General features: G+C 39.3%; 1 protein-coding gene across 1 annotated transcript in view; it reads right to left on the bottom strand.

Moving 5' to 3' along the window:
- GORASP2 (golgi reassembly stacking protein 2) overlaps positions 1–16190 on the bottom strand; it is a 37125-nt gene extending 20935 nt beyond the window's left edge. The window contains exon 1 of the mRNA XM_025853330.2: positions 16002–16190. Within this exon, the coding sequence (XP_025709115.1) occupies positions 16002–16064 (63 nt within the window). The 5' untranslated portion in view covers positions 16065–16190. The remainder of the gene's footprint in view (positions 1–16001) is intronic.
- Between the last annotated feature and the right edge of the window lie 8276 nt (positions 16191–24466).

Genomic DNA, 24466 nt, shown 5'->3' on the forward strand with positions numbered 1-24466 from the left:
TGGTTGTCAGGGGCTAGGGGTAGGAGGAATGGGAAATAGCTGCTGATGGGTACAGTGTTTCTTTCTGGGGGTAATAAAAAGCTTCTGGAATTAGCTACTGATGATGATTGCATAATTGTGAATATACTAAAAAAACAGTGAACTATATTTAAAAGGTTGAATTTAATGATAGGTAAATTTTATCTCAATGAAGCTACTAAAAAAAAAAAAAAAAACCAACACATAACCTAATGGGGAAATGGGGAAAGATTTTAGTTGATCCTAAGAAAAAAGGATACTGATGTGGCCAATAAATATGAAAACATGCTCAACTTCAATAGTCATCAAAAAAATGCAAATTAAAACTACAATGTGATACCACTACACACCTACCAAAATGGCCAAAATGAAAAAGATGGAAAATACTAAGTGTTAGTGACAATAAAGAACAATCAGAAACCTCAATTACTGCTGGTGAGAATATAATGAGCAAACTATTTGGCAGTATCTGTTAATATTGAAATATCTGACCGAATATTGCACTCTTCAGTATACCCAAGAAAAATACATGGGTACATATATGTCCTCCAACACAGTTAATGTTCACAGCAGCACTACCTGTACTAGCCCTGAACTAAAAACTACACAATGCCCACAAACAGCAGAATACATAAATAAATCCTGGTATATTCTCTCAATGGCATAAAATATATTAATAAAATGAGAGACCTACAATACACAACATTTCATAAGCAGTATTTGAGCAAAAGAGGCCAGACACATATGAGTACATATGATTCCATTTATATAAAGCTAAGAACAGGTCAAATTAATCTATGCTGTTAGAAATCAGGACAGTATACACTCTGGAGGGTTGGTGGGTAGTCTGTGTGCCTGGAAAGGGATGGATGTTGGTTACAAGAGAATGTTGTTTGTGAAAATTCATCAGGCTGTACACTTACATGCACTTAAAAAGCTTTAACATATATTCCCTCTATCCAAAAAGCAGAAATGAAATTATTACAACTAAGAACATACCCAGTATTTCACCTTACAAAGAACAGAGTTTGAAAGCCAGCAACTGAATCTAAAAGAACTCTGAGTAGTTAGTGCAAAGGCCACAAAGTAACTTACTCTAATGCCCATTCTTCTTCAGAGTATTTCAGGATCACTCTTTTTTTTTTTAAACTCAATTAACATATAATGTATTATTAGTTTCACATATAAAGTCCAGTGATTCATCAGTCTTATAGAATATCCAATGCTCATTACATCACATGCCCTCCTTACAGTCCATCACCGTTACCCCATCCCCCCTTCCCCTCCAGCAGCCCTGTTTGTTTCCTATGCTTAAGTCTTTTTTTATATATATATTTTATTATGTTAATCACCATACATTACATCATTAGTTTTTTTTTATTTATTTGACAGAGAGAAAGACAGCCAGAGAGGGAACACAAGCAGGGGGAGTGGGAGAGGGAGAAGCAGGCTTCCCGCGGAGCAGGGAGCCTGATGTGGGGCTCAATACCAGGACACTGGGATCATGATCTGAGCCAAAGGCAGAAGCTTAACGAATGAGCCACCCAGGCGCCCCATCAAATTCGTTTTTGATGTAGTGTTCCATGATTCATTGTTTGCATATAACACCCAGTGCTCCATGCAGAACGTGATACCCATCACCAGGCTAACCCCTCTTCCCACCCCCCTCCCCTCTAGAACCCTCAGTTTGTTTTTCAGTCCATAGTCTCTCATGGTTCACCTCCCCCTCCGATTCCCCCCCCTTCATTCTTCCCCTCCTGCTATCTTTTTTTTTTTTTAAACATATAATGTATTATTTGCTTCAGAGGTACAGATCTGTGATTCAACAGTCTTGCACGCTTCACAGTGCTCACCATAGCACATACCCTCCCCAATGTCTCTTAATGATTTGTCTCCCTCTCTGGTTTTGTCTTGTTTTATTTTTTCCTCTCTTCCCCTATGATCCTGTTTTGTTTCTTAGACTCCATATATCAGTGAGATCATACGATAATTCTTTCTCTGATTGACTTATTTTGCTTAGCATCATACCCTCTAGTTCCATCCACAGTGCTGAATGGCAAGATTTCATTTTTTTTCTTGATGGCTGAGTAATATTCCATCTTCTTTATCCATTCATCTGTCTATGGACATTGCTACCATAAACACTGGGGTGCAGGTTCCCCCTCAGATCACTACATTTCTTTCTCTGGGGCAGATACCCAGTAGTGTAATTGCTGGGTCGTAGGGTAGCTCTATTTTCAACTTTTGGAGGCACCTCCATACTGTTTTCCAGAGTGGCTGCACCAGCTTGCATTCCTACCAACAGTGTTCCCTTGAAATTTCCTGACTTGTTAATTTTAGTCATTCTGATGGTATGAGGTGGTATCTCATTGTTTTTTTTTTTCCAGAGAGAGAGACACAGCAAGAGGGAACACAGGCTGGGGGAGTGGGAGAGGGAGAACAGGCTTCCCATGGAGTGGGGGGAGCCCGATGCGGGGCTCGATCCCAGGACCCTGGGATCATGACTGAGCCGAAGGCAGATGCTTAACCACTGAGCCACCCAGGCGCCCCTCTCATTGTGGTTTTGATTTGCATTTCCCTGATGAGTGATGTTGAGCACTTTTTCATGTGTCTGTCAGCCATTTGGATGTCTTCTTTGGAGAAATGTCTCTTCATGGCTTCTGCCCATTTCCTGACTGGATTATTTGTTCTCTGGGTGTTGAGTTTGATAAGCTCTTTATAGATACTGGATACTAGCCCTTTATCTGCAAAGACATTTGCAAATATCTTCTTCCATTCTGTCGGTTGTCTTTTGGTTTGTTGACTGTTTCTATGCTGTGCAAAATCTTGATGAAGTCCCAATAGTTCATTTTTGTCTTTGCTACCCTTGCCTTTTGAAGACCTGTCTAGCAATATGTTGTTGCAGCCAAGGTCGAAGAGGTTGCTGCCTCTGTTATCCTCTAGGATTTTGATGGATTCCTGTCTCACATTTTAAGTCTATTTTTGTGTATGGTTTAAGAAAATGGTCGTTTCATTCTTCTGCATGTGTCTGTCCAATTTTCCCAACACCATTTGTTGAAGAGGCTGTCTTTTTTCCATTGGATATTCTTTCCTGCTTTGTCAAAGATCAGTTGACCATAGAGTTGAGGGTCCATTTCTGGGCTGTCTACTCTGTTCCACTGATCTATGTGTCTGTTTTTGTGCCAGTACCATACTGTCTTGATGATCACAGCTTTGTAATAGAGCTTGAAGTCCTGAATTGTGATGCCACCAGTTTTGGTTTTCTTTTTCAACATTCCTTTGGCTATTTGGGTCTTTTCTGGTTCCATACAAATTTTAGGATTATTTTTTCCAGCTGAAAAAAGCTGATGGTATTTTGATAGGGATTGCACTGAATGTGTGGATTGCTCTAGGTAACACAGACATTTTAACAATATTTGTTCTTCCAATCCATGAGCATGGAACACTTTTCCATTTCTTTGTGTCTTCCTCAATTTCTTTCATGAGTGTTCTATAGTTTTCTAAGTACAGATCCTCTGCCTCTTGGGTTAGGTTTATTCCTAGGTATCGCATGGTTTCGGGTGCAATTGTAAATGGGATCGACTCCTTAATTTATCTTTCTTCTGTCTCATTGTTACTGTATAGAAATGCAACTGATTTCTGTGCATTGATTTTTATGTCCTCCACTTGCTGAATTCGTGTATGAGTTCTAGCAATTTTGGGGTGGAGTCTTTGGGTTTTCCACAGAGTATCACGTCATCTGCAAAGAGAGTTTGACTTCTTTGCTGATTTGGAAGCCTTTTATTTCTTTTTGTTGTCTGATTGCTGAGGCTAGGACTTCTAGTACTATGTTGAACAGCAGTGCTGAGAGTGGACATCCCTGCCTTGTTCCTGACCTTAGGGGAAAAGTTCTGTTTTTCCCCACTGAAAATGATATTCATGTGGCCTTTTCATATATGGCTTTTATGATATTTAGGTATGTTCTCTCTATCCCTACACTGTGAAGAGTTTTAGTCAAAAAAGGATGCTGTCCTTTGTCAAATGCTTTTTTTGCATCACTTTTATTTATGTAGTGTATCACACTGATTTGCAGATGTTGAACCACCCTTGCAACCCAGGAATAAATCCCACTTGGTTGTGGTGAATAATCATTTTAATGTACTGTTGGATCCTATTGGCTAGTATCTTTTTTTTTTTTAAAGATTTTATTTATTTATTTGGCAGAGAGAGACACAGCGAGAGAGGGAACACAAGCAGGGAGAGTGGGAGAGAGAGAAGCAGGCTTCCCGCAGAGCAGGAGCCCAATGCGGGGCTCAATCCCAGGACCCTGGGATCATGACCTGAGCCGAAGGCAAACGCTTAACGACTGAGCCACCCAGGTGCCCCTATTGGCTAGTATCTTGATGAGAATTTTTGCATCCATGTTCATCAGGGATATTGGTCTGTAATTCTCCTTTTTGGGGGGGTCTTTGTCTGGTTTTGGGATCAAGGTAATGCTGGCCTCATAGGAAGAGTTTGGAAGTTTTCCTTCCCTTTCTGTTTTTTTAAACAGCTTCAGAAGAATAGGTATTAGTTCTGCTTTAAATGTTTGGTAGAACTCCCCTGGGAAGCCATCTGGTCCTGTGCTCTTGTTTGTTGTGAGATTTTTGATTACTGCTTTAACTTCCTTGCTGGTTATGGGTCTGTTCAGGTTTTCTATTTCTTCCTGGTTCAGTTTTGGTAGTTGATACGTCTCTAGGAATGCATCCATTTCTTCCAGGTTGCCTAATTTGTTGGCATATAGTTTCTCATAATATGCTCTTATAATTGTATTTCTTTGGTGTTGGTTGTGATCTCTCCTCTTTCATTCACGATTTTTATTTATTTGGGTCCTTTCTCTTTTCTTTTTGCTAAGTCTGGCCAGGGGTTTATCAATCTTACTCTTTCAAAGAACCAGCTCCTAGTTTCACTGATCTGTTCTACTGTTCTTTTGGTTTTTATTTCCTTGATTTCTGCTCTTTTATCAATATCTTCTCCTGTTGGGTTTAGGCTTTATTTGTTGTTCTTTCTCCAGCTCCTTTAGGTAGAAGGTTAGGTTGTGTATTTGAGACCTTTCTTGTTTCTTGAGAACAGCTTGTATTGCTCTATACTTCCCTCTTAGGACTGTCTTTGCTGCATCCCAAAGGTTTTGAACAGTTATGTTTTCATTTTCATTTGTTTCCATGAATTTTTAAAATTCTTTAATTTCCTGGGTGATCCATTCATTCTTTAGTAGGATGCTCTTAGTTTCAGGACCACTCTTATAATCTATTTACATTTACATGGTTTGGCTACTTGATTTCCAAGCCACCAACAGACTGAGAATAGCCAAAAGAAGTGAAAGAGACGCTACTGCCACTTGATTTTAGCAAAAAATGACAGCTGGCAGAAAATGAGAAAATTTCAAAAATCAAAAACCAAAAGGAAGAAAAAGCACCAGTGTTAAGCCACTTACCAAATTCTACATAGTGAGCATGTACTATGCACTTATGAAAAAGGTTTAATTGTGCGGTGCCTGGGTGGCTCAATCGGTTAAGGCTTGGCTCTTGATTTCAGCTCAGTTCATAATCTCAGGGTTGTGAATCGAGCCCTGTGTCGGGCTCCATGCCCTGTGTGGAATCTGCTTGAGATTCTCTCTCTTTCTCTCCCCATCCCATCCCATGGGCACACTCTCTTTCTCATAAATAAATCTTAAAAAAAAAAAGTTGTGACTGTGTCTTGTTGTAGGGAATGCAGATTAAAAAAAAGTTCTCTGCCTTTAAGCCGTTTTTAGAAGTTTTTGCAATTACAGAAATCTGTATGTGTGCTGTCCAAATACAGTAGCCACTAGCCACACATGAAATGTGGCTTTGTGACTGTGGAACTGAATTTTTAACTTCATTTAACTTAAATAATTTACATCTAAGTTTAAACAGCCATATGTGGCTAGAGGCTACCGTACTGGACACCAAAAGTCTAGGTGCTAAGGACATGATTTGTATTCCAATACAAATATAAAACAGCATATGGATGTCATCACAACAATTAAGATATGAAAAGGCTAAAATATATTTAGCATCTGTCAATGATGATGGGAAGCATGAAATACATTTTAAAAGTAGACTCGCATATAACATTCTTGATACTAAACGCAGTAAATAATCCATTTTAAGTAAGAAATTGACTCTACATAAATCCATTCCCTGAGAGTTCTAACAAGCATGCTGAAGTTCTACTTTTTCCAATTCTTCTCAGGCCTCAGGGTTTACTTTGAACAATTAAAGAAATATAATGCAGCAGGTAAAAATACTAAAGAGTAGTTATGCTTACAAATGAATAACAAAAATAAATGTTACCAAAACATGGACAGGTAGAATAAATTATGAACACAATTACTGGCACTTACAGGAGTTGAACTTTAAATTTGGAGGTTATCTTACCAAAATAAAAATCACAACATGAAAGAAATACTTCCTTCATAAACACTCTAGAAAAAACAGGTACAATAAGCAAGACAAAACCTTTTACTCAAGGAGCAAAAAAATGAGAACCTATGACAGAAACTGCAGTGAAGGGGTATCCATCCCCATTACATAAAAAGAAATTAGCATCCATGATTAGATGCTGGACTTAGAATCACCAACTATATACAAATTCTTCTTAAAGTGGTGTCATTCAACTACTACAGGGAGTTTCAGTAGGCTATGAAATTAATTTAGTGGGTCATTATAGGAGAAACATCAAAATAAGAAAACATCAGAATAGATAAAATATAAAAAACTCATGACTTAAGTCATTATTTTTCATGAAATGTAGTAGGACACACCAGCTGCAATGAAAATAAGTTTCTTACTTTGATCTGTAATAAAGTTTGAAAAACAGCCCTAAGAGATACCATTAAATGTTTTGTCCAAACAACCTCCAGGTAATATATGCAATTAAACTTTTGGCTTTTCTCTCACCTGATCCTGGATCATTAGGAAGTTTTGCCAGATTTAGCATGGATTTTTCTTTGTGTACAGACCTAATTGTTCTATACTGGTTGCTTTCCAATGAAGCATCCATCTCTTCTTCTGGGATTAAAAGCGCAACAGTACTTTATACTAGGTTTGGGTCATTTCATATGAACCGCTCTCTTTTAAATCTTAGCTTGGGGGCAGAGGGACAGCACAGTGGAAGGGAAGAAGCGTGTGGGGGGAGTCAGGGGAAGACGTTCTCTCAACTCCATCGGTCATTTATATACTTCCAACTGAGTACAGAACTGCCACCTTAATGTAACACAGAAAAGAAACTGCGAAGCTACTTTCAGAACACAGGATACCATCAAAGTAGGCATTTTATAAGGTGATATACAAAAATACACTTACATTTCTGGCTAGTATGTGAATTATTTCTCTTAAGTTTTCTAACCATGGAGATGTTTCCATAAAATGGGCTCAGTGGAATATCTAACTGTCTCATTACTGCACCACCAATTCCTTCACACACAAAAGGTAGTTAAGTTCCGGGCGCCTGGGTGGCTCAGTTGGTTAAGCGACTGCCTTCGGCTCAGGTCATGATCCTGGAGTCCCAGGATCGAGTCCCACATCGGGCTCCCTGCTCAGCAGGAGCCCTGCTTCTCCCTGTGACCCTCTTCCCTCTCGTGCTCTCTCTCATTCTCTCTCTCTCAAATAAATAAATAAATAAAATCTTTAAAAAAAAAAAGGTAGTTAAGTTCCTCTGAATGATTTTTTGTCTACACCATCATCTCCTCTAACTCTCAATTTAATGTTAACACTCTCACTTTTGTACTATTTTTAAAAACAGCAGGGATGTTAAGGCTAAAAATTAAGTTCAATCCAAGTATCAATGATGACTCATTCCAACTATACACACGAAGCCTCATGTTATACGTACATGCCTGGGTCATCAAAATGATGGGAAAAAGACTTGGAAATGTGATATGATAAAAATAAACCCTAAATCCTTCAGTTATAAAAAAGGTACTTTTGGAGTGGGGCAGGGGAGCTCTTCTATGTCTGAAAAGGGCCAGTTTTCCTATTTGGGACTTGACATAAATATGTGGAAATTATTTTGACTAGAAGAGTTCAAAGCTTTACTTGCTAAAACATTCTCACATGTTCTACCAAAATAACTCAAAGAGCATGTTTTTCTGACTGACCCTATGATGTAATTTATAACATATGAAGCAATTTGAAATAAAATTCTAATGGTAACTAAAAGGAAATTAAAACCTATCAGCATACAGTACCTTCTTAGAAAAGGTCTATCAGGAAAATGATGTTGAAAGAAACTGAAGTCTACTCCAAAAGAAGCAAAAATTCTGACAACCTGTCACCAAATTTTATAATCTTCAAATACCAACTTACGTATTTGTTTCTTAGGGAAAGAAAACTTGCTGCGTGACCTTAGGCAATAATCCTTCTGTGCTCCTTTTCTTTAACTGTAAAGTGAGGAGGTTGACAAGACAGTTTCTAAAACTGAATGACTCACCATGAAATAAGTCTAACTGCCGCTAAGCTATCTATAGCTTCTACAGTGTAGATCAAACCCAACAACAGTATTTAAATTACATAGACTCTTTTAGAATTTTTAATTAATGTGTTTAGTATCACTGTGATGCTAAGCAATGAAAAGGACACTGGTACCCACCTCATTTTTTAAAAAGACAAAATTTCCTTAAAAATGAGGATCCTTAAAAATTAGCAGGCACATAAATAAAATTAATGGGTCAGATCTGATCCCAAACTTATGCTTTAGGTTTTTTTTTTAATTTAAGTAATCCCTACACCCCATGTGGGGCTTGAATTCACGACCCCAAGATCAAGAGTCACATGCTCTTCCAACTGAGCCAGGCAGGTGCCCCAAAACTTAAGCAGTAAAGTATAGGATTAAGTACATAGACAAAAAGTAGCTACTGAATTATCAAGTAAATGTAAATGCTACTTAATATGCTTAGAGGTCTATTTTAACTAGTATTGCCACTACAATAGTGGTTCTCAATGGGTGATACAATAATGCAGATGCTAATAATAAAAGCATCTGCTACCATTTATTGAGTCTTTATCATATTCCAGACCCTATGCTAAGCTAAATGCTTTATTATGGAATATCTCATTTAATCCTTGGGATAACCAATGAGGTAGACAGCACTGTTTTATTTTTTTCATATTTCCCAATTTTATTTTAACTTTTAAATTATTTTTATTTTTTTACTTTATTTTTTTAATTAACATATAATGTATCATTGGTTTCAGAGGTACAGGTCTGTGATTCATCAGTCTTATAAAATACCCAGTGACAACACTGTTTTAATAAAGTTTAAGGGCAAGGCCTTCTGTAAGGTGGCAGCAGGCCAGAAAAAAAAATTAATGTGCTCAATTCTTTACAAAATATTTCATATACAATATTTAATATGGTTTTTAGTACAAAAGGTGGAGGAGACACTACTATTATCCTCACTTTTCAGATAAAAATAAAAGAGCTCAAAGAAGTTCAAAGGTTTGCCCAAGAAAACACAACGATGGAGCTGACACTAGGATCCAGTGATTCCCGAGAGTGGTCTCTGGTGGTCTACTCTGAAGTCTCTCAGTATATTCCCATCTACCAGATGACAAAGTTCCTTATTGCTGATTATGTGCTGGAATGTTCTCTCATCGGTGCTTAAAACAAAAACAATCCTTAGCATCATTCTCTTCATGCTGCAGTAAATTTATTTGCAATGCCAAGAGGGACAATGTACAGTCTCTCAGAGTAACTATTTTGGTTCTGCATGCTATTTGGAGGAAAAAAAAAAAGCCATCTTACTTAATCACACCTCTGAAGGCAATCTACAGTTATATACTGAAGTATGTATCAAACCTTTACAGATAAATATTTTCTAGTTCAGATTAGTATTAATGAATCAATCAAAATAACTTAATCCTTTTAGCAAAGTATTAAAGCCAGCAAAATAAATGTACTGAAATTAATGGTTATTCTAAGGCCAATTCTTTTTTTTTCCCTAAGTTCTATTCTTATGAAAATTTCAGCGGTATTATTTAAAAAAGCCCTGTCAGTATCTGACCCAGAAAACACTACAGCCAGTACTGTGCACTCTACTACTTACTGACCAGAACAGAAACTGTAATTATAAACCAACAGGTTTCCCCAAATAAGGATCCTGAGGATGACAGTCCATACACCGAAACACTCTTCATCACAAAATATGAAAGTGTACATAAACAGTGTAACACTGATTTGTTCAAGGTTTATTAATATCAGGAAAAGTTTATGTTCAATGATAATTACAATTCCTGAAAGTGTGTAAGGTTCACATATTCACTATTCTATGGCATTTATGAACTGAAATAATCTGATTCCTACACTTGAAAGGAATTTCAAACAATGTTTATTAAACAACTTAATAGTCTTTAAGACTTTATCTTTAATCTCTACACCCAATGTGAAGCTCAAACCCACAACCCAGAATCAAGAGTTACATGCTCTACCAACTGAGCCAGCCAGGTGCCCCAAATGCCCAACATGGGGCTCGAACTCACAACCCTGACATCGAGAGTCACATGCTGTAGACTGAGCCAGCCAAGCACCCGTATTCATAGTCTTTTAGTAGGAGAGATCAATTTTGGGAGATTATAATCTTTAGGTGTGTGTTTATAAAGCTTTTCAATTATAACTTTATATTTGAAAAACATCAAATAACCCAAATGTTTTCCTTTTATACCCACTGTTTTCAGAGTGAGGAGAGAAGACAGTAGTAGTGAGATTTTTGTTTTTCAAATGGGGGCTTGAATTTAAAAAGTTCAAGAAACACTGTGTTAGTGAAAAAAATTATGACTATCAAATATTAGGAATTCCCCTTCTCAAAATAAGTACCAAGTTGAAATCCTGCAGGATTTCATGTAGGTTAATGAGGCACCATTAAAAAAAGGACAGATCCATGTAATAGTAGCTATGTCTAGGTATTCCATTTTTTTTTTAAGATTTTATTTATTTGAGAGCGAGAGCATGAACGGGGGGAGGGGCAGACGGAGAGAGGGAAGCAAAATCCCTGCTGAGCAGGGATCCCAACATGGGAGTCACCCCAGGACGCTGGAATCATGACCTGAGCCCAAGGCAAACGCCCAACCAACTGAGCTACCCAGGCACCCTCCATTTTCTATGGAAATAATTGTCACTTTCTCTTCTCTAAGAAGAGTATTTAATGCTGCCCAGTCTGTAGCAAACAGCTCTGTAGATAAAGGCCTATTATTATACTGGAGACACACTTCATCTCAATGGCCTTTCCTTCAAAACATCCATCATCTCAGAATCTCTCTTGAAGGAAATGACAAGGAATAGTGAACATCACATTTTCCATGTCCCCAAAGTGGTGTCAACACTGGTTCGAGAATGTCCTCAGATAACCCACATCTCAAAGAATATTAAGTGTAGAATGCAATCTCAATATTCAAATTTAGAAACAAATCTTATAATGGGCATCAAAGAGGCAACTCCAAAAATATAATTTTGAAAATGGCCTTATATGGTTTACTGGTCATTAAAAAGAGAATCTAGGCAAGAATTCTGTATTCAACATACTTCAACTTTAGTAACTTCTAACAAAACTAAGAAGTCCTGGCTAACATTTTTCCTGCCTGATGTTAAGATTGAAGAGTGGGAATAAAAGCAGTACTCATGATGAACACGGAATTGGACTTATTGCATAAGGGAATCTGAACTACAATGCTATTTTTAAAAGAAGGCTTCTGGGCGCCTGGGTGGGTCAGTTGGTTAAGCAACTGCCTTCGGCTCAGGTCATGATCCTGGAGTCCCCGGATCGAGTCCCACATCAGGCTCCCTGCTCGGGGGGGGGGGGGGGGTCCGTTTCCCCCCCTCCCCCTCTCCCCTCTAGTACTATCTCTCATTCTCTAATAAATAAATAAAATCTTTGAAAAAAAAAGAAAAAATAAATAAAATAAGGCTTCTGAGGGCACCTGGGTGGCTCAGTCGTTAAGCGTCTGCCTTTGGCTCAGGTCATGATCTCAGGGTCCTGGGATGGAGCCCCGCACAGGATTCCCTGCTCAGTGCGGAGTCGGCTTTTCCCTCTCCCTCTGCTGATCCCCCTGCTCATGCTCTTTCTCTCTCAAATAAACACATAAATTAAAACAAATAAAAGAAGGCTTCTGAACAAATTTAAAAATTTCCAATAGGAGTCCACCTTTTATAAATATCTAATTATTTTTTGTGAATATACAAATATTTCATGACCACTGTGGAAATTTTAGAAAATATACTGAAGTTTAGAAGGAATATAAAAATGTCACCATTCACCAATAATCCTTTTTAATATTCTGGCTTATTACCTTTCCCCTTTATTTTCCGGGGCACTCGACTGTACACGCACCTACACAGAGAGGCACACCTACAGCCACAGAGTGTTGTGAAATACCATTTTCATGAATGTATGGCATTTCAATCTGCGGTTAGGGCCTGATTTATTTACCAGTTCCTCAGCTATTGGATAATTAGGTAGTAACCAACATCTTACGATAATTTCAGACCACACTGTACTCGAATGTGTCCTATCATTCAAAATCTTTGTGAAAGATGGCTAAGCGGCACGGTTAAGCACAGGAAAATACTTCAGCAGTATTTACCTTTAGATGACAGAATTACAGATAATTTAGATTCTTTGTTCTACTTTAACTTGTCTAAAAGATCTGTAATGAACAGTGTTATCAGAAAACAATGTAGTAATCTACTAAAATGAAGATCAACGTTTGTATAAACAAACATTAAGATTCAATAATTTGGGAAAATGTACATTTTAAGTGAAAACGAAGGTAGGATTTAAGGTGAACATAACATGTACTGGAGACAGCAAAGACTAGAAAAACTAAATGTCCATCACCAGGAGGTGCAGTTTAAACTGTGGTACAACAAACTACTGCCGAGCTAAGGGAAACCAAAAGGCACATCTCTATGTGCTGCTATGGAAAGACCGCCAAGATGATTATCAAGTAAGACCCAAGGGGAGCGACAGTATGTATCTTATGATTCCAAAAGGAAACAGAAAGAGTGAAGGGGGCAGAGAGGCATAAGTTATGCCTTTTACAGGCATAAAACATTTTTGAAAAGATACTTAAAACTACAGTAGTTACTACTAGGGTAGGAATGGGGAATTGGATATACAGTATGATCACAACCTGAAAATGTTCATTAATACATAAATGCATAATACATAAGGAAAGTACATCGCTCACAGCAGAGAATCTGAAACTATTTCAAGGTTGTCCCCTAAAAAACTGTAAAAGCAGAATCTACCAATGGATATGGAAAACAGAAAAAATGTAAATTTCAATCTATGTGAATTGTAAGGACTTGGAAATAACAATAATAAAACAGGGGTGCCTCAGTGGCTCAGTCGTTAAGCATCTGCCTTCAGCTCAGGTCATGCCCCCAGGGTCCTGGGATCAAGCCCCACATTGGGCTCCCTGCTCCGTGGGAAGCCTGCTTCTCCCTCTCTCACGCTCCCTGCTTGTGTTCCCTCTTGCTGTATCTCTCTCTGTCAAATAAATAAATAAATAAAATCATTAAAAAAAAACCAAACAAACAGCAGTGACTATGGGTGTCACTATAATTATTTCAAAACCCCAACAAATTTTTATTACCCCGGAATCGATTATTAAAGAAAACAAACTTCTAATAAAATCATTCTAGAACTTGTTAACATTAGTGATTTTATTCCAAGGTTATCTTACCATATTTATTCTAGTTTACAAGCTCAGTAATCCAGTGGTGGAATATATCACTATATATTTAGGCCACAATAAATGAAAGTAAGATTTTTCCATTATGTTCAGATTTAACATAGTACTTTCCCCTCTAAAAACAAAGATAGCTGGAAACCAAACCAATCCTGATTCTGGAAACAGAATCACGGACAGTGTGGGTTAGGAACTCAAAAACATTTAAAAAATTCTAAGTCAGATGGTCATTGCTATTTTAAAGCGCCCTCTAATAAAACCTGAGTAAGATTTCATCTTTTGCAACATTTATGCTCAAGATGCAGACTGGAAACTAAGGTTGTCCCTAGTGCTTCTGAAAATCAGATTTATAGATTAATAACACATCTGCACTACTGAATATATAGGAGTGCTGATTTACTAAGGCGCACCTATGTAAAGAAAACATACTTCAACTTATTTTACATGGAACATAGTCATTAATAGAAGTCATTCAATTGCAATCCTTTTGATGTGTACATCTAACAGACTTTTAAAAACTTAAGTATGCTGTTTTACTGAGTGCATGTATCATTAAAATATTGTGAATCCCCAAAGATTCATGGCCACAATCAGCCACTGTGAGAATCAGCTGGTAAAACCAGATAACACGCCCCAGGGTAGAATACTCAAAATCAAAGCAGGTAATAGAAAAGTACTGCCACTAAACTTTCACTTTACGTTTGGATCTGACATTTCTCCTTCAAATTTCTCCCATCGGTGTGGCTCTTGGGGTTGGCTTAGCTGAAGGAAATATGCTTTGCTTATTTTCTAGGAAAACCTTCCTTTCCACGAACGGTGTGGCTTCAAGAGAGATTTTTAGTAGAGTGGAGAGGCAACAAGACATGATAATCCTGAAGATCAGAAAGGTCATCAATCACAGTGCTATCACACCCATATTTGGGTAATTCACTTTAAGAATGTTGTCTCACGGGGCACCTGGGTGGCTCAGTTGTTAAGCGTCTGCTTTTGGCTCAGGTCATGATCCCGGGGTCCTGGGATCAAGCCCCGCGTTGGGCTCCCTGCTCGGCAGGAAGCCTGCTTCTCCCTCTCCCACTCCCCCTGCTTGTATTCCCTCTCTCGCTGTGTCTCTGTCAAATAAAATCTTAAAAAAAAAAAAAAAGAATGTTGTCTTACCTAAAACATGGGATCTAAGGCAGAAAATGGCTGTAAACACCAGAAAGTACAGTTTCTCACTTTCAATGAAAATGTTCTTGCCTGTGAGCAGCTAACATTTAGTGACACTCTATTAAGTCCTGAAATGGTGCTACAGATTGGGGCCACTTTGCTGACAATCCATCATGTTAACTACTCACGCAGGTGTCACAGCACATAACCGTCAACGCTACTTTTAAAGACTTCCAGTTCTATAAGAACCACATGCTTTGCAATAACTTAGGTTGCTCATAAGCAAGGGCTTACCTAATGTTTTTTGAGATACTATGCTTCTCCATCCTGGTGACTGAGACTGCTTTCCTCTGTTTACCTAGGGTTTTTTTGTTTTGTTTTGTTTTGTTTTTAACGTTCCTCTCCCATTACCTTTCACCTTAAACCTTAATCTCCACCACACCCTTAGAACAGAACGGAAGATACCCCCCACCAGGAAATGTGGGAAAGGAGGGTTGGAAAGGTCAGGAGCGACCCGGGAGAGGAAAAACTCCTGCAAAATCAAGTAAATTTAAGTCCGTCAAACCTACTTCTGGGCCATTTCATTTTCTGTTTGCCTAATTGGCTTTTCCCGACATCCAGAAAGCGCCGAGGTGAATTAACACCTGCCGTCGTATCCCCCGCCTCTAGCTTACGAGCTCCAGGCTTCATTTTCTCAGAAAACTCAAATGCTACCTTCACCATCACCTTTTCTGCATACTTTGCCCCCAAACCTTTCCTAACTTTGTAAGCTAAGAATTAAGAGAGAAGGGACAGAGAAGGTCGTAAGGAGAAAAAAATTGTCCCTCTGCCCCCCACCCCCCGGCTGGGCCGCCTCCCGATTAAGTGGCCGGCTGCCGCCCATGCTCCACCCCGTCCTCCCAGTGCGGCGGACCCCGGGCCCGGAGCGCTCTGGGGAGGCGGGATGCGAGCGGCCTCCTGAACCGGCCTCGGCTAAAGCAGCACCCGCGGTCGCCGCTCTTCTTCGGGGTCGGGCCTGGCTGTCCCGGGAAGGGGCCCGTCGGGGCCTCTGCCTCCCCGCGGCCAGGCCCCGCCTCCAGCCCGCCTTTCCCGAGCCGTCGTCGGAACCCTTACCCGAAGGACGTGGTAGCCTTCCGTGCCCCCGCCAGGGATCTCAACGCTCTGCGAGGACCCCATGACGGCGGGCGATTAGTGTGGATCCGCGCTGCTCCCCGCCCCCCGCGCACCGCCCGCTCCGCTCCTCCGCGTAGCACTTGGGACGTGGCACTCGCTGCCGCCGGAGAGCCGGGCCGCACTGCCCGCCGGGAGAGCGTCGCCGCAGCACCCACGGCCGCTGTGACGCCGCAGACAGCGCCACCTGCCGCAAACCACCGGAAGGGGCCTGAACACGCGCGGGCGGGGAGGGGCTTACTGGTGCTCGCGAGACAACAGAAATATAGTTTTTCCAGTCGCGGCATCTTGCTACGGATCCTTAGGTTGGACAAGCTTTATCCAGACGCGTTCCCACTCGCCCGAAGGAACGATTGCTTTGTCGTAGCTCCCCCTGGTGGCCAGAGTCAGGTAAAGGGCTGCTACTGAAAACAGGGTGGGTGCAAACAGCGAGCTCTCTGTTCTCCACGTTTATAGGTGTTGTCCCAGATTGTAGAGAGGTTGATGGTGCCTCTCTGTGGGCTGAATCCCGCATCCGCTCAGCTCATCTCAGTTTTATAAAGGAAAACGTTCTGTTTCTGTTTTTGCCTTCCTAATTATGAGAACAAGATCAGAGGATTGGTCACAATTTGAGCGATGTCAGAGTGGGAAGCACAGGTGGATGTCCTCGGTGTCCTATTTCCTGCTGCTGGGTTTCCTACTTCCTTTAGGTAGCCAAGTTGTAGTCACACTTTTCCTATTCCGTTTCTCCTTTTGCCCTTTCCCTTTAAAATCTCCAGTTATGGCCATTACCCAAGGATCAATTTGATCATCACTAATGGTGGGTCAACCAGGTTTTCAGACAATGCATATTCTGATGTGAAGGAACGTAAAGTATGTATTACCACCCGTGAAGTATTCTAGCCCAAAATGTTTAACTTGCTTCTACCATAGTTAGATCTTCCAGTTGTATACAGAGGATAGAGGAAAATGTCAGTAAAATGACATCACCAGGAAACAACCAGGCAAATAAAAGAGGTGGACTGTCCTTCAGAACAGCTGACCAGTTCTTTTCATCAAATCAGAATTATAAGAAAGGGACTATACTGGATTAAAAGAGACAGGAAGGATGTAATCAGGAGATGCGATGTAAGGTCTTGAGAGGAAGGCTGATTTGGAGAAATTAGCTGTAAAGGACATTTTTGGTTGAAATGGGAAAATTTGAATATGTACTGAGTATTCAAAGCATTTACTGACATGGAAAAGTGGAAATTATTGACTGAAAAAAAAGCAGGTTACAAGACACAGTATGTCTGTAAACAATATGAAAACATTTTTGTGAGCAAAATACATATGTATAAGAAGACGTGAGAAGATATGAACCAAGGGTTACAGTGATGATTTCTGGGTGTGCCAGAAATGTTTTACTTTTTGATTTTGCTGGTTCTATATCTTCTAATGCTCATGGACTGCTTCTGTAACAATAAAAGTATTTAAAATAAAAAGTCATTTATCTTTCTTTGCTGTCAATAAACCAATACCAGGTTTTTAGGAGGCCTAATCAACACATGAATACACAAATGAAATCTCCAGTTATTAGGTTCCTCAAGGGCAGGGACTGCAGTGGAGTCAGCTCTATGTTCCTAATACTTAGCAGAGTGCCTGGCAGCTAAGTCATTAATGAATTTAATGTAAAGGAATACATATAAGAACTAGATTTGATGATGTTCTTGTTCTGCTTGACAATTATAATCTTCATGGTGGTGTCATAAGCTGTTGCTATGTTCAATTTTTGTTGAAATTGTCAGATTTTTGTTTCCCAGACGTTTGGCACTAGCCATGGTTTGCAGAACCCAGGATGTGGACCTTTGGTAGTCCATCAGCAACTCTGGCCCTTCCTTAGAGCTGTATTTTATTTCAGTCATATGAGTGACTATCTGTTATTTCCCATACAGGCCATTTATTTTCTTCCCTTCTTTACTTTATTCATGCTGATCCATACATCTGGAGTGCTTCTTTTTACCTTTATACGTAGAAAAATTCTAACTATCCTGTTAGGTCCATCTCAAATTTTACTTATAGATCCCTAAATTCGGAGGAATGCCTCTCCTCACTCTTAGTTCCTAGAATAGTTAGTTCCTTCATTTCTGGAAACATCATCTTTGTCATAGGCTTGTCTTCCACTATTTATGGTCCATTCATTCAGGGTGACAGTCAGGTTTTTTCATTTTCAGATCCCCAGTTCCTGGTTGAGTCTTGGGAACACGGTAGTAAAGTTTGTTAATTTGAACTCAATGTGTGAAATAGCCTCAAAGCCTTTTCTTTTTCAGGATCAGTTAATAAGTTACCCCTGCTGCTCCTATTTGTGCCTCATCAAAATCTGTTATTTTTTTTAAAAGATTCTGTTTATTTATTTGACAGAGAGAGAGAGAGATGCAGGCAGAGGGAGAGAGAGAAGCAGACTCCCTGCTGAGCAGGGAGCGCGATGCAGGGCTCGATTCCAGGACTCTGGGATCATGACCTGAGCCGAAGGCAGATGCTTAACCGATTGAGCCACCCAGATGCCCCAAAATCTGTGTTATTTTTTAGTGGCAATTGGTAGTGGGTGAGGTGCAAGTCTCACCTAATTTGGGACCAAAAATACGTGCTAAGCATTGCTACAGTTTTCCCAGTGCCAGTTCTTTCCCTCTTGTAGTTAGGGAATATGCTCAGAAGGTGACGAATAAAATCCTAAGGATGTGGGCAAAGCTAATATAAATAAATAAATATAACGTGATGGAGGAGAATACATGGGAGATTATTGTCCAAGACAGTCTCAACTGAAGAAGGAATCTGCGGCAGGCAAGTTGGTATTTTGAAACATCACAAGCAGCAGAAAAGTGAAAGCCCATAAAGAAACAGTTCATGATGGAAGGATTGCTGTGTCATATTGACTAGTGCAGCCTAATATTTTTGCCTCCAGACTACCCTGGGAAAGTTTGGCTCCTGCTGCATTTGGGTAACAACCACGCTTCATAGTCAGACACCAGGGCCTCCCTAACCCGTGGCCCCTTCCTGACCTAGTTAGTTTTGCTGAAGGAGTAACCTCAGGAGGGGTCATGTTTTGGGCCATGGAACCCCAGCCATAGCTGACTGGAGTAGAGGGGAACCCCCGACTTACTGGAAACCAGCACCTACACTAACTAAAAACCTATAAAGTAGCCTGTTAAGAAAAGCTCTGTGGCCCCTCCCCGCAAAAAAATCAAAAAACAGATGGTAATGATTAGCTTGGTCAATCAGATTTTCTCTGTGGGGACTTGGAACGGGGAAATACAAGAGACTCAGTGTAGGTTTATCTGTGTATTAGAATGTAAACTCCATGAGGTCTTTGCCTGTGTGTCTACCACTGTATACTTAATACTAAGAATGGGCTGGCATAGAATAGTTGCTCAATAGATAGTTATTGAATGAATGAATGGTCCTGTTAGTAGAAAAGTGCTAGAGGAGTGGTTCTCAGGCTTGGATATGTATCAGAATCAGGGAACTCCGTGAAGATACAGTGGCCCAGTGCTAGTTTATTTCAATGAACCTGGGTCCCAGTAGTCTTTATTAATTTCCAGGATTCTGGTACACACAAAATCTGAGAACTACCACGCTAGAATAATGCTCAATGCATGTTGTTTTATGGGCATATAATCAATGAGAATCTCTAGAGCTGAGAGGGATCCTTCCAGCAATCAATCACAGCCCCAAGGCCCAATTTATACTGATGTACCTGTGTTTCTTTGACATTCCCATCACCTTTATTGCCAAACTTCTACTTTATTTTTAAACAAAATTTTGTTTTGGAATTTTTGGAATAATTTTAGATTTACAGAAAAGTTGCAGATAGTGCAGAGTTCCCATATGCCTCTACCCAGTTTCTCCTACTGTTAGCATCTCACATAACCATGGTACATTTGTCAAAACCAAGAAACCAACATTTGAACCTTAGCGTTAACTAAACTCTAAACTTTATTTAAACTTCTCAGGTTTTTCTACTAATATTTTTTCTGTTCCAGGATGCAATTCAGGATCCTATATCGCAGTAAATTGTCCTATCTCCTTAATCTCCTTAGTCTTCTTTGGTTTGTGCAGTGTCTCCGACTTTCCTGATTTTCAGGACCTTGACAGTTTCAAAGAGCACTTGGTCAGGTATTTTGCAGAATATACCTGCATTTGGGTGTGTCTCATGTTTTTCTCTTGATTAGACTGGGCTTATAGGTTTGGGGAGGAAGACCATAGAGGTGAAGTGCTCTTTTCATTACATTATATCAGGAGTGCATGCCAGTAACATGACTCATTACTGGTGATGTTAACCTTGATCACTTTGTTAAGGTACTGTCTGTCTTAATAGTAAAATTACTGTTTGTCCCCTTCCCCTGGGAGCAAGTCACTAAGTCTAGCTCACCCTCAAGTTCCATCTCCTGGAGGAGAGTATCCAAAGATATAATTTGGAATTCTTCCATAAGAAATTTTGCCTCTTCTCTATTTATTTATTTATTTAATCATTATATTTATATTAGTATGGACTCATATGTACTTATTTTGTACTTTGGTTATAATCCAATACCACATTATTCAATACTGATAGGAATGCAAAATGATATATTTTGTTGTTCAAATTGTTCCATTGAGACCACTCTCAGTTTAGCTTCTGTGTGTCCTTTTGGCAGGCTCTGACCTTTTTTGTATGTGGTAAAATACATAAAACATAAAGCCTACTATCTTAACCATTTCTAAGTGTACTGCTCAGTGATACTAAGTATATTCACACTGTTGTGCAACCATTCTTTTGTTATTTCTGTACTTTCTGGCACTACAAAATGCTCCAGGCTCATCTTACATTTTTTCTGTTCCAGCCTTAGAATCAGGCATTCCTCCAAGAAGCCCAGTTTCCTTTAAGTGGAGAATGACATTCAGAAACCAAGATCTGGGCTCTGGGTGTGCTCATTGCTAATGAAATGTTACTGCTTTTAGACATTCTCAGCAGACAAAGCTAGGAAACATTAATATAAATTGATCTATGTATATATACATATCTATAATTATTTCTATATCTATCTGTGTAGATATTAAACTAAATAGTTCATACCACCTTGATTCTAATTGAGCCCCATGGGATTCATTTAAGCACTTTCCTTTTGCTTATTTGTGACTTCTTCCTGACAGTGAGAAACTTAGCTCTCTTTATCTACTATTACATACTTATTTTTTCAAATAAGTATAGTATATACATAAAATACTTTCAAAATTGTTAATATGTATTCCAGTAAGAAGGAAATTTATCAACTAGAGTACCATATTTGTATAGTTTTCTGTCTTTAGCTTTATTTTTTTTGAGAGAGAGTGTATGAGTGCATGCAAGTGGAGGGAGGGGCAGAAGGAGAGAATCTTCAAGCTGACTCTGCACGCATGGAGCCCTACAGGGGGCTAGAGCCCGTGACCCATGAGATCATGACCTGAGCCGAAACCAAGAGTCAGACACTTACCCAGCTGAGCCACCCAGGCACCCCTCTATCTTTAGCTTTATGGTTTCCAGTCAAAACACCATTTTCCAAAGTCACTTAGGTCAACTCCATTTTTCCCCCTACCCTCTTCAGTGTGATATATGAAGATATACATATATATGTCAGATATATACAATCTTCACTGGTGCAATACAGTTGGATTCACTAGTTCCAGTCCGTATTCCATCCCCGGAATCCCTGACATTTCTGGTTGATTTCCTTTCTTTCTTTTTCTTTTTCCTTCTTTCTTTCTTTCTTTCTTTCTTTCTTTCTTTCTTTCTTTCTTAATTTCTTTCTTTCTTTCTTTCTTTCTTTCTTTCTTTCTTTCTCTCTTTCTTTTTCCTTTCTCTTTCTTTTTTTTTTAAGATTTTATTTATTTATTTGAGAGAGAGAGAGACAGAGATAGCGAGAGAGAGCGTGAGTGGGGAAGGGAGGAAGAAACAATCTCCCCACTGAGCAGGGAGCCCGATGTGGGACTTGACCCCAGGACCCTGAGATCATGACCTGAGCCGAAGGCGGACACGTAGCTGACTGAGCCACCCAGGAGCCCCTGGTTGATTTTCCTTTAATTTGCACACATTATAATTCACTCTTTGTGATGTACAGTTCCATGGGTTTTTACAAATGCACCCATCTACCACCCTACTACCATACAGAACATTTCCATCACCCTAAAAATTTCCTTGTGTGTCCCCTTTGTGATGAACCACTTCCCCTTCTTTTAATCCCTGGCAACCACTAATGTGTTTTCCAACCTTATAGTTTTGCCTTTCCCAGAATGTCATATGAACAGAATTACATAATATGTAGATCTTTTTGTCTGGCTTTTTTCACTTAGCAAAATGCCTTTAAGATTCATTTATACTGTGTGTGTGTCTGTAACTCATTCCTTTTTATTACTGAATAGTATTCCATTGTATAGATGTACCATGATTTGTTTTCCAGTTATTTGTTAAAGGACATCTTGGTTGCTTCCAGTTTTTGACAAGTATCAGTAAAGGTGCTATAAACATTCACATACAGATTTTGTGTGAACATAAATTTTTAATTCACTTGGGTAAATACCTAGGAGTGGATTTTGGGTTGCATGGTAGGTTTATGTTTAACTTTATAAGAATCTGCTAAACTGTCTTCCGAAGTGTCTGCACTATTTTGAATTCCCACCAGCAATGAACATGCATTCCTATTGCTCTGCATTCTCATCAGCATCTGGTATTGTCAGTTTTGGGGTTTTAAACATTCTATTAGTTATGTAGTAGTATTTAATTTGCATTTCCCTAATGACAAATGCTTTTGAATATCTGTTCATATACTTATATACCATCCATATATCTTCCTTGGCAAAGTGTCTGTTCATATATTTTGCCCATTTTAAAACTGGATTATTTATTTTCATACTGTTGAGTTTTAAGCGTTCTTTATATGTTCGGATATGAATCCTTGTCAAATATGTGACTTACACTTACGTTTTGACTTGTCTTTTCATTCTCTTAACACTATCAATCACAAACATCTATAATTTTTATGTAGTCCAATTTGTCAGTTTTTTAATGTATTGCACTTTTGGTATTATATCTAAAAACTTATCACCAAACCCAAGGTCACACAGATTTTCTGCTGTGTTTTCTTCTAGAAGTGTTATAGTTTTACACTTTACATCTAGGTCTATGATCCAGTTTGAGTCACATGAAGTGTGTGTGGAGGCTTTTTGTGGGTGTATGCACATCCAAATGTCCCAGCACCTTATGTTGAAATGACTACCCTTTCTCCACTGAGTTGTCTCTGCATCTTTGTCAAAGAGAATCTCTAGAGCTGGGTATGATCTTCCCAGCAAACAAACTCAGTAATAAGGCCCAAAATGTACTAACGCTCTTACGTTTCTTTGAGATTTCCATACCTGTATTACCACATGTATTTTTAACTAAAACCTATAGTTTTCAAGGTAGCCTGTTTTTTGGTGGGGTTGATTTGTTTGTTCAGACAAAAGAATCTGCTTAAATAGCATTCCCAAGTTTACTTCTTTCAACTGTCTCCTAGCAGCTGAGTCTTTCCTGCAACTTTGTGAGTCTCTTTAGGGAATGAATGCTTAGGTTAATTATTACCTGTTGACCCTCTGAAAATAAAAGGTGCTGGTAGGACCAGTTAGCAGCGCAATTAGAACAATATTGACTTCCTGATACCTGTTTCCCTTGCCTGTTGGGTTTTTTTCCCCCTTGATATTATGGAGAGATGGAAATTCATGAGTTGCTCCAAATTATTCCCTCAGAATGTGGAAGAGGTTGGTGGAGTTCTGCCTGGTCCTAAGTGTTAGAGGGAAACCAGTCTTGTCATTCCAGGTAATTTATTTCTTCTTGCCCCTGCTCTGGATCATGGAACAATGTAAATCATGTCATTAAAGCAAAATGTGTACAGTGATGTTAGGGGCGATTGTTGACAGTCTCTCTGTAAAGATCACAATGTGCCAGCAAAATGTGTACAGATGTTAGGGGTGATTGTTGACAGTCTCTGTGCAAAGATCACAGTGTGCTTTCGGGACTTAACAAAGGGCTTGAGAACACATTATTCCTCATTCCCCCTGGAAATTACCCCAAGGGGATAGCTGTTTCATGTGAAGACAAATTCTTTCCCCCCCATGACACTTAAATAACATGTAGGTGAGATAGTCATCCTTAGTCAAATTACATTCTAGCTGTGGACCTGTGAAATCAAACTGTCATATGTTTCCAAAATATAATCAAGGATCAGCAAACTTTTCTGTAAAAGACCAGATAGCAAATACTTTAGGCTTTGCAGCCTAAATTGCCATGGAGATCCATGGCAATTACTTAACTCTGTCATTGTATATAGTGAGAGCAGCAATTAACAATATGAGGAATTCTTAATCTCAGGAAACAAACTGAGGGTTGCTGGAGTGGTGGGGGG

Source organism: Callorhinus ursinus, unplaced genomic scaffold (assembly GCF_003265705.2).
Source record: "Callorhinus ursinus isolate GAN/ISIS: 27379988/994484 unplaced genomic scaffold, GSC_fseal_2.0 scaffold2, whole genome shotgun sequence".
NCBI lineage: Eukaryota > Metazoa > Chordata > Mammalia > Carnivora > Otariidae > Callorhinus > Callorhinus ursinus.